The 15,074-nt window shown below is 41.2% G+C and overlaps 1 protein-coding gene across 1 annotated transcript in view; it reads right to left on the minus strand.

The window, feature by feature from the left end:
- The window catches only part of AGBL1 (AGBL carboxypeptidase 1), a 789,011-nt gene that overhangs the window by 420,182 nt on the left and 353,755 nt on the right, over window positions 1-15,074 (minus strand). Inside the window, exon 20 of the mRNA XM_047861651.1 lies at window positions 3,768-3,899. Within this exon, the coding sequence (XP_047717607.1) occupies window positions 3,768-3,899 (132 nt within the window). The remainder of the gene's footprint in view (window positions 1-3,767; window positions 3,900-15,074) is intronic.

The following is a 15,074-nucleotide window of genomic DNA, read 5'->3' on the forward strand; positions in this document are numbered from 1 at the left end:
TCCATTTATTGGCATGTGATTGTTAATAATACTCTTTTACATTTTGGAAAGTATGTTGCGATGCCCCCTTTCATTCCTGATTTTGGTAACTTGTGTCTTCTTTCATGAATCTAACTAAAGGATTATCATTTTGTTGACTATTCAAGAAACCAAACATGTATTCATGCATCCTCTACCCATTGTATGTTTTCTATTTCATTCACTTCCATTTCGGTTTTTTCTTTCTTTTTTTTTCTTATTCTTGCCTTGAGTTTGATTTGCTCTTATTTTTCTTCGTTCCAGAGGTGAAAGATTAAATTACCAATTTTATTTTTTTTTAATTTTTTTTTCAACGTTTATTTATTTTTGGGACAGAGAGAGACAGAGCATGAACGGGGGAGGGGCAGAGAGAGAGGGAGACACAGAATCGGAAACAGGCTCCAGGCTCTGAGCCACCAGCCCAGAGCCCGACGCGGGGCTCGAACTCACGGACCGCGAGATCGTGACCTGGCTGAAGTCGGACGCTTAACCGACTGCGCCACCCAGGTGCCCCTAAATTACCAATTTTAGATCGCTCCACATTTCTAATATAAGCATTTAAAGCTACAACTTTTTGGGGTGCCTGAGTGGCTCAGTCAGTTAAGCATCCTACTTTGGCTCAGGTCATGATTTCATGGTTTTTGAGTTCGAGCCCTGCTCTGTGCTGATAGCTCGGAGCCTGAAGCCTGCTTCAGATTCTGTCTCCCTCTCTCTCTCTGCCCCTCCCCTGCTCACACTCTGTCTCTCTCAAAAATAAATAAGCATAAAAAAAAAAAAAAACCCTGCAACTTTTAATTTTTTTATTTTTTTAAATGTTTTTATTATTTATTTCTGAGACAGAGAGAGACAGAGTGTGAGCAGGGGAGAGGCAGAGACAGGGAGACACAGAATCTGAAGCAGGCTCCAGGCTCTGAGCTGTCAGCACAGAGCCGGATGCGGGGCTTGAACTCACGGACTGTGAGATCATGACCTGAGCCGAAGTCAGATGCTTATCCGACTGAGCCACCCAGGTGCCTCCAACTTTTTCTCTAAGCACTAGTTTAGTTGCACACCAGAAATTTTGATATGCTGTGTTTCTGTTTTTATTCAGTTTAGGACATATCCTTATTTCCCTTCTGATTTCTTCTTTGGCCCATGAGTTATTTTGGAGTATATTGTTTAATTTCTTCATATCCCGAGAGACCCTAGAATCTTACAAAAGTTGATTTATAATTTAATTCTGCCATGGTAAGTGAACATACCTAGATGGTTTCAGTGCTTTAAAAATATATTGAGACTTGTTTCATAGGCTAGCATATGGTCTACCTAGGATAATTTTGATGTGTACTCAAAAACAATGTATATTTTTCTGTTTTGAGAATTGTTACATATGTATCAATCAGATCAGAAAATTACTAATTTTCTGTTTGATTGCTCTATTTCTTACTGAGAAAAGAGTACTAAAATATCCAACTATTATCTTTGGATTTTTAAATTTCTTCTCTCAATTCTGTTAATTTTTGCTTATATGTTGGGGTATATACATTCACTTTCATTCATTATATTTTCCTGGTTAATTATTCTATTCAGTATTATGCTGTTTATACTATCCTGCAGATCTCTAAGGCTACTGAATTTTCTTCAATCTTTTTTCTCCATAATTTAAATTTAGTAATTTTGGATTGATCTTCAAGTTTAGTAATTGATTCTCCTGCCATCACATATCTGCTGAATGATCCCATCCAGTGAAATTTTCACTTTGGTTGTGGAACTTCTCAGTACCAGAATTAATTTCTTTCCTTCCTTCCTCCCTCCCTTTCTCCCTGTCTCCCGCCCTTTCTCCTCTCCTCTCCTTCCTTCCTTCCTTCCTTCCTTCCTTCCTTCCTTCCTTCCAAATTCTAATTCTGTATCAAAATCCCCATTATTGTGGTTGGGACTTAGAGTAAAAGGAAACTAAAGATAACTCGTTGGTTCTGCTCTAATCATTTTGGGGAACTATCTACTGATCAGTAGTACTCATGTTTCTAGAGGACATGGAGGGAGAGAGTGAAGAGAAACTAAGGGAGAAGGGGAGTTATTTTGAAGTGAAATAGTAGTTTGGTGGATTTTGATCTCTTTTGGTACTCATTAACCCAGGGAATAAAGCTATTTTTTATAGTAAATTCATATATCCAGAATAATAAAGAATTTGTAGGTACCATGATAATTGTGATGTTGTGATTTATTGTAGAAAATTTGTTTTTGTTCTTCATCCCCAGTCCTTGACATGGAGTTCCTAAAACCCCTGTAAATTCTTAAGTGATAAGAGCATTAGAAGCATCTTTTGTTCTAATGACGTGATTCTGGGTGAGGTCCTGGATCAGGCTATCCCCACTCCTTTAGAGTGGGGAGAGGGGCTGGAAATGAGTTAATAATTGATCACAACTACATTAAGAAGTCTCCATAAAATCCCAACAGTATGGGGTTCAGAAAGCTTCCAAGTTGGTGAACACATCCACATACCAAGAGGATGATACCCTCCCCGTAACTCCACAGGAACAGAAGACCTTGTACGTGGGACCCTCCCAGTCCTCACCCTATGTATCTCTTATTTATCTGGCTAACATCAATGTCCTTTATCAGACCCTTTACCAAACTGGTAAATATAAGTTTAAGTGCTTCCCTGAGTTCTGTGAGCCACTCTAGAAAATAACTGAATCCAATGCAGGGGGGAAGATCATGGATCCCTCAAACTCATAGCTAAGTCAGACAGAAGTTGTGCGTGACCCAGGAATGACTCCTTGTGATCGACATCGGAAGTAGGAAGCAGTCTTGTGGGATGAGTCCTTAACCTGGGGGATGTGACACTGTCTCTGGGTAGGGTTAAATTGTAAAACACCCAGTTGGTATCTCAGAAGTGTCTGGTGGGGTGAAATCGCCACATATCTGGTGACCAGAAGTGTCAGAGATGAAGTGTCCCATGTGAAAGTAAAGGAGAAAGACACAGGAGAACTGTAGTTCTTCCAATTCAATAATTTTTCTTCTTTTTCCATTTACATTTGAAACAAAGGCCAGTTTTTATTTTGTGTTTGGACAATGTTGCCTCATCTCCTTCTATCCTGATTCCCTTTATGCTGACAGGAAGAAGTCCTTTGTTCTTTACCCCTCCTTAACTTCCTCTTTAGTTCAGTGGAGGAAGAGTTGAGCTCTATCCACTGGAACCCAGATAAAAAAAGAATTAGCTACTTATAGATAAAATATATCCACTATACAGGAGTAGTGGATCACTGCTCTGCTTTTCAGAGCGTGTTCACACAGGGCATATGGATGGTCTAATGTCTTGCATTTTTGCATTCCTTCATACTAATTTAAGATCCTTTTGTATTCAGCATCATTTTGCTGCTCTCATAAACATGAAACAGAGGCAGTATTTTCACTGTCCCCACTTCCCAGGTGACAAATGGTGGTTCAGAGAGGTGATGTTAATGACTCCTCGGCACACAGTTAATAACTGTAAAGCCAGGCATTAAAATGAGGTTTCCTGTCTCTGATTCTCATGCCCTTTGCACTGTATCATATCACATAGAAAACAAAGCAGAGCCACCAGGTAGTATAGCCATTATGCATCAAAAGTGTAGAGGGGTTACACATGCCTCCAACCTGCTTGTATTATAACCCTAGAGTTAAAATAATCAAAATGCTTATTTAGGGGGAAAAATGGGTGGAGCGTGTGTCTCAAAGGCAAGAATGTGGACACAAAATGTTTTGTGTCATTCTCCCCAGTGACTTACCCTGTAGCTGACATCTTCCAAGACAGTAGATGTGCCCATAGCGGACTCTGCTTGCCACAAGGTCTCCTTGATGCTACAACCATAAAGGAATACATTCTTCTTTTGAGAGTGGCCATGAAAATCACAGAAGACCTACAATGGCAAAGCGGGGGGAAATCTAGGTCAGTTATACTGGCCTTTTAAATCTTTTAAGTCAACTTTCTCAGGTAGAATACTGTTCACATAGCAGAACCAGTCACATGAGGATCATTGGGTGATTTTGGCAAGAGCTGTATTGGTAAAGCCCACCACTAGACCTGTAAATAAATCCATTTGAGAACTTCCAGCCCTGGCCATGCTGTCTCAGACCCAAAGAACCACCCAGTTTACCTGGATGATTCTCATGCAGTATCATTAGAAATAATACATAGTTTTTGTTTAAGACACTAAGTTTTGGAGCACTTGTTATCCCACAAAAGCTGACTGCTACAATAAGTTGTATTCTTAATTTGAATATTTATTCCCACGTATAAAATATACTCATCTTCTCCCCAAGGAAGACTTCTTTAACACCCATCCTATCACAGTATCAGACCTCAGTACGAACTCCCATGATGGTTTCCAGACCCCATATGTGCCTCCTCCTGATCCAGGAACTAAAAAGGTCAATCATCTGCCTTCCACCCACCTACATACAATGGTAGAGTGAGGAAACATTACTCCCAACAAACACTCATGTTTGAAAGAGGGTGAGTAGGATGGGCACAGCAGTCACTTGTTTGTAACAATTCTGAAATAATAATGAACAGACACTATGAGGTTCCTGTATGCTGTAGTATAATTTAATGAAATTAATGAAATGTTTCCTCCCTGAAATCAGAAATGGACCTGGCATTGACCATCAGTTGTACTTGATACAATGGAGAAGAGAGAAAAATAAACCTAAGAGAAAAAAATAAAAGGTGTAATATTTAAAAGGAGTAAATAGCGGTGTCTTTATTTTCCTACATAAAGACTGTAAAATGTAGACTATCAAAAATCCGTATGTGCATACAAAATCACAGGTTAGAATGTCAATATCTAAGAGTCAAGTCCACTTACATACACTATCAGTATAAAAATCTAAATTTAAAAATAGTATTGGGGTGCCTGAATGGCTTATTCATTTAAGCCTCTGACTCTTGATCTCAGCTCAGGTCTTGATCTCAGGGTCACGAGTTCAAGCCCCACATTGGGTTCTGCACTGGGCATGAAGCCTGCTTGAAAAAATATCATTAAGGGGCACCTGGCTGGCTCAGTCGGTGGAACATGCGACTCTTGATCTCGGGGTTGTAACTTAGAGCTCCACATTGGGTGTAGAGATTATTTAAAAAGAAAGTCTTTAAAAATAGTACTTAAAATAGCATCAAAGCACCAAATTAATAAAAATAGCTTTAAAGATGTGTAAGACACATTGTTGAGAAAAATGAAAATTTTCCATCTCAGCGAATGTATGTATACAGGTCCAATTCACTCTCAGTCAAAACCCACAGAAGGTGTTTTGTTTTGGTTTGGTTTGGTTTAGTTTGTTTTGGTTTGTGTTGGTTTTTTTTTTATTTTGTGGAAACCTACAAGCTAATCCCAAACCAAAATAGAAGTGCAAAGAGCCAAGAATGATTGAGGCAGTCTCAACAAATGAAAAAACTGGACAAATTATGTAAAGATATAAAAACTTATTTTGAAGTTATAGTATTTCGTACACAGTATTATTGATAAAAGAATACACAAGTCAATCAGTGGAGAAAAACAGATATTCCAGAAAGGGACTCCCATATATGGTCGCTTGACTTATGATGAAGTTGATACTCTAGCACAGTGGGGGAATGATGGCCTTGGAAGACTTATGGTCCAGTGTAAACAATGTAGAAAATAAAAATAAACGTGTATCCCTACCTCATAATATGTTAAAAAATAAATGATACACATGTGGCAAATCTTAATATGAGAGATGAAATAATACAGCTACCTGGGGTAACCACATAGGCTACCATGTACAACCTTGGAGTTGAAATACAGTTTTTTTGAGGACTCAAACAAGGAATACACCTAAATTCAAATATTTAAAATTAGATATAGTCCATTAAGAACTTCTGTTCATATGAAAGGGGTGCCTGGGTGGCTCAGTCAGCTGAGCATCTGGGCTCAGGTCATGATCTCGCAGTTCGGGAGTTCAAGCTCTGCACTGGACTCTGTGCTGAGAGCTCAGAGCCTGCAGCCTGCTTGGATTCTGTGTCTCCCCATCTCTGCCCCTCCCCCCACCCCTCTCTCTCAAGAAAATGAATAAACATTAAAAATTTTTTTAAATAAAATAAATAAATATGCTATGAAAAACGTGAAAAGGCAAACCAAAAAGTGAAATAACCTATTTGCAAAAAATATATCTGGCACACACATGCATTTCTGTACATCAACAAGAAAAAGAGGCAACTCAATTTTTTTTAATGGGAAAAACTCAGGCACTTGGATGGTTCAGTTGGTTAAAAGCATTGGACTTAGGCTCATTGGACTTAGGTCATTATCTCACAGGTCGCAGGTTTGAGCCCTGATTGGGCTCTGCTGACAAAGCCTAGAGCCTGCTTCAGATTCTGTGTCTCCCTCTCACTCTGCCCTTCCCCTGCTCATGCTCTGTCTCTCTCTCAAAAATGAATAAATGTAAAAAAATTAAAAACTGGGTAAAAATCTTCAATTGACATTTCACAAGACAAAATGTCCAAATGGCTATTAAGCAAATGAAAGTGCCCTCAGCTGCATTAATATCAAGAAAATATAATTTACATATCACAATGAGATGCCACTGCTTCTAAGGGGTTTTCAGGACTGCTAATATCATGAAGACAGACAACGTTAAGTGGTGACCATGATATGGAAGAAGTGGAATGCTCAAACCCAGTTTGCGGACTCTAAAAAGATACCATTCCTTTGGAAAACAACTTGGGAGAGTCTTCTAAAGTTGAACATGTGCATATTCTAACCTCCCCCCCAACAGAAATGGATACACTGAGCATCAGAAGATAATCAAGAATGTAAATAGCAGCACTATTTTTACTAGCTTAAAACTGTAAACTGTACAATGGATTAATTAATTATGGTACAACCATTCAATAGAATACTATCCAACACTGAGAATAAAAAAGCAGGCTAGACACAAAACAGTGCATGTAAGGATTTCCTTTCTATGACGTTCAGAAACAGGCAAAACTAATATTGCGGTGTAAATGAGGGTAGTGTTTGTTTTGGGGGGCTAGATATTATTATCTGACGTCTCTGGGTTGCTGGACATGTTCTTTTTCTTGATTTAGCTGGTGGTTACATGGTGGGTGCATTTTGTGATGATTTATCAAGCTGCACAACTGTGATCTGTGTGCTTAAAAATTAACAGATGATACCTACACATTTTCTGTTTCAAAGAGACAGAAGTCCTTATATTTTAAGGAGGTATTTCCTCACATTCGTTCCTTAGTTTCTAGAAATGTAGCCTTTGCATACTAAGTTAAGGACACTGAGTAGGTAACTTAAGGTGTTTTTCAAATTTAATATTGATGCAGAATCGAGGAGAATTGATAGGAGAATAAACAAGAGTGGAAATTGTAAGTGACAAAAGAGCAGAATTAGCAAAAATAGAAATACTTAAATTGGAATGAATGTAATGTCCTACAATTGGATTCAAACAGTGGCCAAAGTGAAAGGTAGACACATTTAGCTAAGAAGTAGATTTTGAATGAGAGAACCAGAAGTTTGGGCTGGCAGTTTGCTCAAAATAAATCAGAGGCTGCAGATGCCAAAAATTAATCTAATCATAAATTGCTTCTGGAGAAGTAAAGTGCTCATAAATTAAGACAACAATCCATCCAATGTACCTCATACTGGTCAATTTTTATCTAATATCGTGTTTTTTATTTCTGAGTGTGGCATTTTAGAACAAGCCAGGGCACCTTAATAAAGAGGAACCAGAAAGCCCGGAAAAAGGGGAATGTTTGTAAACAATTAACAGCTGAAGACATTGGAGATGCTTATCCCAGAAAAAAAGAAGGCTTAACGGTATCTGGATAGGAGTCCCACAAATTTCCAAATTCTCCCAGTTGGGACATGAATAAATGTACTTGCTATCATTTCAAAGAGCACACAAAGGCAAAAGGAAGGATAATGTGGACATAGACTCCAGCTCTATGTTAAACTCAACACTTGTTGAATATCTATTACTGGCAAGAAATAACTATGGTTATCGCTGTCTTAATATGCTGTGTCACAGCTTTAAAAATTTCCATTCTCTGAAAATGTTTCAGCAGAAGCCAAATGAATGAATACCAGCAATGTTGTTGGTTGAGAAGTTAGACTAGATGATGCTTTTCTGGTATGCAATAAAGCCTTCAAGTTCACTGAACAGGAAGCTGTTGACAGCAGGAATGCAGCCCAGGACACTCGCGGTACATGGATGGGGCCATAAACAAACACACATGTCAAAGAAAAAATAAAGGGACAAGTGAGTTAATGGTCTGCTTACTCATGATAGGAGAAGATGAAGACTAACATTCCAATGGCAGGTTAGAGCTCATAAGCCATGCTGCTTTGTTGGTGGGTCACAGAAGCGGAGAAGAATCAGCAGCGTCAGGATTGATTTTCTGGAAACAAGGTTATTGCCGGACAAGGAGCACGGACTTGATCAGGAGCCAGAAGGCAGGTTTGGGGACAGACCAAGGATCTATGAGCTGAGGGTTTTAAGGACTAAAGGACTTAAAACCGTTCTGTATGTTCACCTTCCTGTCCTCTCCCTCTTTCTCTAAATTGTCAATAATACATTCACACTGTAAATTCCCTGTTAGCAGAAAAAGTATTTCTTGGGGTGCCTGGGTGGCTCAGTCGGTTAACCATCCAGCTTTGGCTCAGGTCATGATCTCACAGTTGGTGAGTTTGAGCCCCGCGTCGGGCTCTGTGTTGACAGCTCCAAACCTGGAGCCTGCTTTGGATTCTGTGTCTTTCTCTCTCTCTGCCCCTCCCCCACTCGTGCTCTCTCTCTGTCTCAAAAATAAATAAACTTTAAAAAACATTAAAAAAAAAGTATTTCCTAAGTATTTTTTCTCTCCAATAAAACAAGAAAAGAATTTTATTTTTCTTTAGGTGGAATCCTTTATTCTTGTTTCAGGTTGATGTCTTCTGAGAAAATAAATCTCCCCAGCTTCCACATATCACTGAGCTGTGGGTGCCAGAGCCAGAGAGGGTGATAAGCAGATCTGGGAAGAGGGAGTCGGTCCAATGACAAGTCAAACCACACACAAGACACAGAATGAAAGCATGGAAACAGTGATGGAGCAGAATAAGTTGTTCCCTAAAGAGGGGTGTAGTTAGGCAAATGCACAGAGAAAAGAAGAAAACAGAAAATGTGGCAGTAGAAAGAGAAACATGAGAGATGGGAAGAAGAACTGTCCAGACTTTTGGTGCTTTCCAGTTCCTGTAAGATTAAGGGACTTCTTTCCTCCAAAACTATCTTACTACTTGGGTTACTTTGAGCAAGATTCTGTCATTTCCAACAAATACATCTCCATCAATGGGTCAGTGTTTCTCCATCCTGTCCCTGCATTAAAATCCCCTGAGATTATAAAAATATCAATGCCTGGAGCCCACCTCCAGAAATTTTTATTTAATTGGTCTGCAGTGACAACCAGGGCTATGGGATATTTTTTCAGTTTTCCAGGTGATTCTAATGTGCAGGCAGGGTTGAAAACCACTGTTCCTGTCAAGGGTTTAGAGCAGTGATCTCACATGTTGTTGAGTGTCAGAATGACCTAGAAGGCTTGCCAAAGTTCAGACTGTAAACCACTCAGCAGCAATTGTGAGATTCCAGTTAAGATTGGAGCAGGCCTGGGAATTTGCATTTTTAGCAATTCCTGTGGTGCTGATACCTGGGTCCCAAGCCCATGCTTTGAAAGCCTCTAGCCTGGGGCGCCTGGGTGGCGCAGTCGGTTAAGCATCCGACTTCGAGCCCGCGTCAGGCTCTGGGCTGATGGCTCAGAGCCTGGAGCCTGTTTCCAATTCTGTGTCTCCCTCTCTCTCTGCCCCTCCCCTGCTCATGCTCTGTCTCTCTCTGTCCCAAAAATAAATAAACGTTGAAAAAAAATTAAAAAAAAAAAAAAAGCCTCTAGCCTAAAGGAACCAATAGACTTGTTGGAGGTTTAATCCTCTGCCAGAATGAACTTGCCACCAACCTTTATCTCTTACACCTCAATGTCTCTCTGTGAATTAAATGCCCACCATTCTTATGGAAAGTGTGCAAACAAATGAAGACTGTGTCTTAGCAACAGATTTCTCCATAAAGCCAGAAGCTTTGCCTATGTGGTGACAGGCGCTCCTTAAATGCTGAATTCAACCAGAGTAAGGAGTTTTTTTGTTTTTGTTTTTGTTTTCTGATCCTTACGGATTCTGGAAGCTGATGTCAGTGAGAAAGTATAGACTTAGTCACCTGTGGGAATAAGCACTGCTTAGCCCTGGGACTTCTAGTGGCCACTGGAGACTCAGAATAGAGGAGAGGCAGACATTGCCCAGCTTTTTGCTCAAATGATATCCCTAAAAATAAATGCTTATTAATGATAAGAAACGTGTGTTCTTCTAAATTATAGGGGGCAATTACAAGTTAAATTATCAAGTTATTTCCGGTGAGGGAGTTTTTCTCTCCCATGGGAAGAAGTAACACTTACGCTTCCTTTCTGTAAAATTCTGTGCCAGGTAAGTAGGAAGTCTGCCCAGGTTAACCTATGGTCCTATCTTGCTTATTCTTCAGTGGATTCAACAAATATTTACTGAATGCCTGCTTTGGGGGCAGGAGAAATTAAAATTTTAATATAATACAACAACGTCCTTAATAACAATGGCAACAATGGCAACAATGGTTATTTTATCGAAGGCTTATGACGTTTCAGATCCTGAGCTAATAACTTAATATAGATTATCTCATGATGAAACAGGTGCTACCATTATCCCATTGCAGCCGAGGAAACTGAATTTCAGATAAAATGAATAACCTGTCCAGGTGCGCCCAAGTTTGCACTGCTTTTAAGTATGTGAGTAAATATTTGAACCCCAGCATGTTCTAATCCAGAATCCATGTTTCAAAAATGCTTTTTAGATTTCCATATTGCCTCTTCCAGGAGCTGTTTTGTTGGGATGATCCCGTGGGTATACTGGAAACCCTCTCGCGGTGAGAGGAGGGTGCAAGCAGAGGTAAGTACGGGGTCTCTGGGAACCCAAATAAGGGCACGTTGCAGAGTCCAAATGAACAGCAGTCTTGAAGATGCACGATGTAGGGGTCCTAGGATTTGCTGGTGGGCAGGGTATCCTACCTTGAGTCCTACTGAGTGAGAGCTATCCAAGCAAATGGAATGAGAAAGAAACCGCCCTGGATCTGAGGAAGTGCAAGCATTCAGAGTAAGTCTGCAGAGGACAGTACCTTGGGGTCTGCAAGCGGGCAGCAGGCAGTGAGTGATGCCCCTGCGCACCGCTCTGGGATATTTGGACATTCTCCTGAAGGCAGGGAAGGAGCCGTTAAAGTGCTTGCGCAAGGAGGAGCAGCACGGTCAGACCACCACAACAGGAGCTCCAGGAGTTCACCAGAGAGACTGACACCAGGCACCAGAGGTGACAGGGGCCTCACTAACGCAGAAGTATGGAGCTTATGGCAGCTCAAGTATGGAGAGAAAGGACATTGGGTGACAGAGGGAGGAAGGAAACTCTACAGGAGTTGGAGACTAAATGTATCTAGGGGCCAAGTGAGGAAGAGGTTACGGATACTCCCTAGATTTCTGGATTAAGTGAATATAGGCAAGAGGATCGTGCTTTCCCCCAAGGCAAGGAACATAGGAACACAGGCAGAGATGAAGATGTGGAGGTTTCTTTTCATTAAGTTGTGTTTTGTTTGAGCTGGAGTGGTAAGTTTTGAACTTCTCACCCCGGGTTAAACCCACTCCCCGGTGTCTCGCTTTCTCCATCAGCAAAGTGGATGGTGTTGATTGGATTACGATTCTGAAATCAGGCTCTTATGCATCTCCGCAGTACCTTTTCCAATGAATTCTTGTCTGAGCCAAATTGCAAGGTTAATTTAATTCATGCACAACATGAGTTCTATCATTTCTCGGGCAACAAAGAGGCTGTTCGGGGCCACATTACTATGCTCCTCACATGCCTTCCCCACCTTTCCCCTCCCTCCCTAGTCCCATTCCTGGTCCTCAGCAAGCTAATTGGGCCCTTATGCAAGAGGTTAACCCCCATCTCAAACACAGCTCCCCTGGCTGACTCTTACCCCCACAGCTCACCTATCCCTGACTGTGTTTACTCCTCTGCTCCACCAGCTTTAGGCTGCTGTGTTTTCCATTCCTGACATCTGGGTCTCGTTCCTGCTTCCCAGCAGTGAGACCTCTGCATTATTTATGCCACCGCCACAGGAAAATGAAGGTGAGGCTGGAGCCGTGAGAAGGCAAATTCTGGGGTATGTGATGAAAACCCAAAACAGCAATGCTTCCAATTAAACCGAGCAAGGCTCACTGAAGCCCTGGAGATTCCAACTTGTGCACATTATGTTGCGGACAGCATTCAGCCCAAGCTCCTGAGTGCAGCAAACATCTCTATGAGGGAAATCATCTTGGTGGCATATTCAATTGTCCTCCAAGAGCCCTGTTTGCAAGACCAAATTTTCCAGTCCTTTTACTGACAGTCATGCTCTCTCCTTTGCGTTTCACCTGAGAGAGAGCAATGTCCAGTCATGGCTGAGTTTAACCACAGGGGGCCTGAGCAGAATTTATTCCTACAACTATCTGAAAAGGGGATTTTATGCCCTATTCCCTTTCTTAAAGGGAGAGACTTCTACTTAAATTGGGCCATTATGGGCTAAAGTTCCAACATGGCCTTAGCAAAAGCAACCTTTACTTACAAGTCAGTTTGACCCCCTCCCATGGCTAGTGTGGGGTGAATAATTTCACATTAAACTCAGGAGATGCTTCAATAACTAACCAGTTAGGAGACCACCCAGAGTGGGACCCTTTACTACATGTTATGAAATGCCAGAGGAGGTTTTCTGACATCCCAGTGTTATGCATTATATTGTCCTTTGTTCCAAGATAGTTTAATTACATTGAAAGTGCCCACATAAATTAAGTCAAAACATATAGTCTAATATGTGGCTCTGTTTTGTATGTAGCACCCTTCTGGTAAGTAATAATAAATTTAATGTCTGCCATTAATTAGACTGCTTGATATGTGCCAGTCACACCATAAGGCTTTATGCACATCTACAGTCAGTATAAAAGTCCCGCAAGGAAGATATCACCCAAACTTACAGATGAGGTTCAACTTCTCCTAAGTAGAAAGAGGTTAAATGCTTGCCCATGGTCACCCATTAAAAAGAGATGCTCTATCTCATACTCCGATCTGTCTGGGCTCCAAAGATTTTACACAATAAAATATTTCAAATCATTGGATGTACCAGTGATGAAGAGCAGTATGGGGAGCCTCGATGGCTCAGTCGTTTAAGCCTCTCACTTTTGACTCCAATTCAGGTCACAATCTCATGGTTCGTGAGCTCGAGCCTTGTGTTGGGCTCTGTGCTGATAGTGCAGAGCCTGCATGGGATTCTGTCTCCCTCTCTCTCTGCTTCTCTCCCACCTGCTCTCTATGTCTCTCTCAAAATAAATAAAAAGAAACTTTTTTTTTTAAAGAGCAGTATAACAAGATTGTCAATTAATGAAATTAAGATTGAGCTACCAGGCTTACCCTGGGGCCTCACCTTAGCTGAGTTTTACTCCCCGTCTCTGATTGGCTGGCCCTCTGTGAGTAGCAATAAGCTTAACACCCTGGCAGGGCACTTGAACAGTGAGGCCTTGGGAGGTTCCTCAGGAGTTAAAATTGCTTCCTTCCCCAGTTTTAGAGGTTGAAGGGAGAGAAGCAGCAGCCTGACTGTCACCTTTGGACACAGTCCCAGTGACCTGTCAGCATGGGTGAGGCCCCTACTGTTTGCCTCACTCAATTGCAGGTACTGAGGCTCTCAAGGCAGGAGTGTTAATATACCCATTTTGTGTGCCAATCCCAATCAGTGCAGAAGTGTTACTGGGACTCATGTCTTCCCCAAAGGTGGGGCCAAGACTAATGTTTTTGACCCATGGCAGATGTCCAAGTTGTCTGGATAAACCCAGGGGGCAGAGTATAAATGCTGACCCACCACCATGCTTACCCACTCCATATAAGGAGGTTGCCTCAGTTTCCTGATGTACATTCCTGTCTTCAAGAACTGTTGGCTGTCTTGGCCTCCTAGACTGAACTGTGCTTTATGGTTGGCAACCCCTACTTTCTGGGACTAGTGCTTTGAGCTCTGTGTCCAATGCCGTTGGCCATGATCATTGCTGCCCTGCTCAAGTTCTCCTTGAGCATATGTATTGAACGGATGAAGCACAGGTCTCCAGCGCCTTCATTTGAAGCCTGTTTTTACCTGTGGCCCACCCTCACAGAGAACAATCTTGCAGTGTGGCTCATCCATCTGGTCCTGTCTTCACGCATTTCTTGCCTTCTCCCCATCCCACCAGCTCTGGGCAGAGGCACCTTCACATTGGTTTATGCAACTACCCTCCTGTGTTCCCCTCCACTCCACCTCCCAGCTTTGCTCACAAAAAGATGAAAAATAGGGAATTGGCTCAAACTTCTTTGAAAAATCTGACTGGCCTTCCCTGTGGCATATGGAGAATCCAGATTTCCAGCTTTGTAATACTCAAAAGGTATATCAGAGATACTAGCAAGGGAGAAAGAAGAAAAAAATTCTCTGCTTTTCAACATAAATTTATGCAAGAAATGTTAGCAATTCACTTAAATGTGGAGTACTTGTGCCTATAAAAATACCTCTAAGACATGACTTCTGGTATGTTAGAGAAGCACTGTTTAATCTTTATTCTGATAGAATGAGAACAATTTTAAATAAAAGAATATGGAATCAAATTTAAATTTCTTTCACCCAGAACCTCCCCATTTCCCAACTATGGCAGCAAGATTTTTTTTTTCCCTACCACATCCTTACACAGGAAAAGAGGGGAATTCTAGATGTGTACCTTAGCATGAATCAATGAAAATAAGCAAAAATAACACTTGTCCTTCTGCCACTTCTGAGGAATAAAGTGGAGATAAAATCAATAGTGTGTATAGAGTATCTTGAGGCTCTGGGGACAAGGTTTTAGGAAGACACATGCCATCCCTTTTTGCTCTCTCCTTTTGTCTCTGAAAAGAAGCTGATTAACTCAAAACATATGCCAGAGGGACAGTATA

This window comes from Prionailurus viverrinus, chromosome B3, assembly GCF_022837055.1.
Source record: "Prionailurus viverrinus isolate Anna chromosome B3, UM_Priviv_1.0, whole genome shotgun sequence".
Taxonomy (NCBI): Eukaryota; Metazoa; Chordata; class Mammalia; order Carnivora; family Felidae; genus Prionailurus; species Prionailurus viverrinus.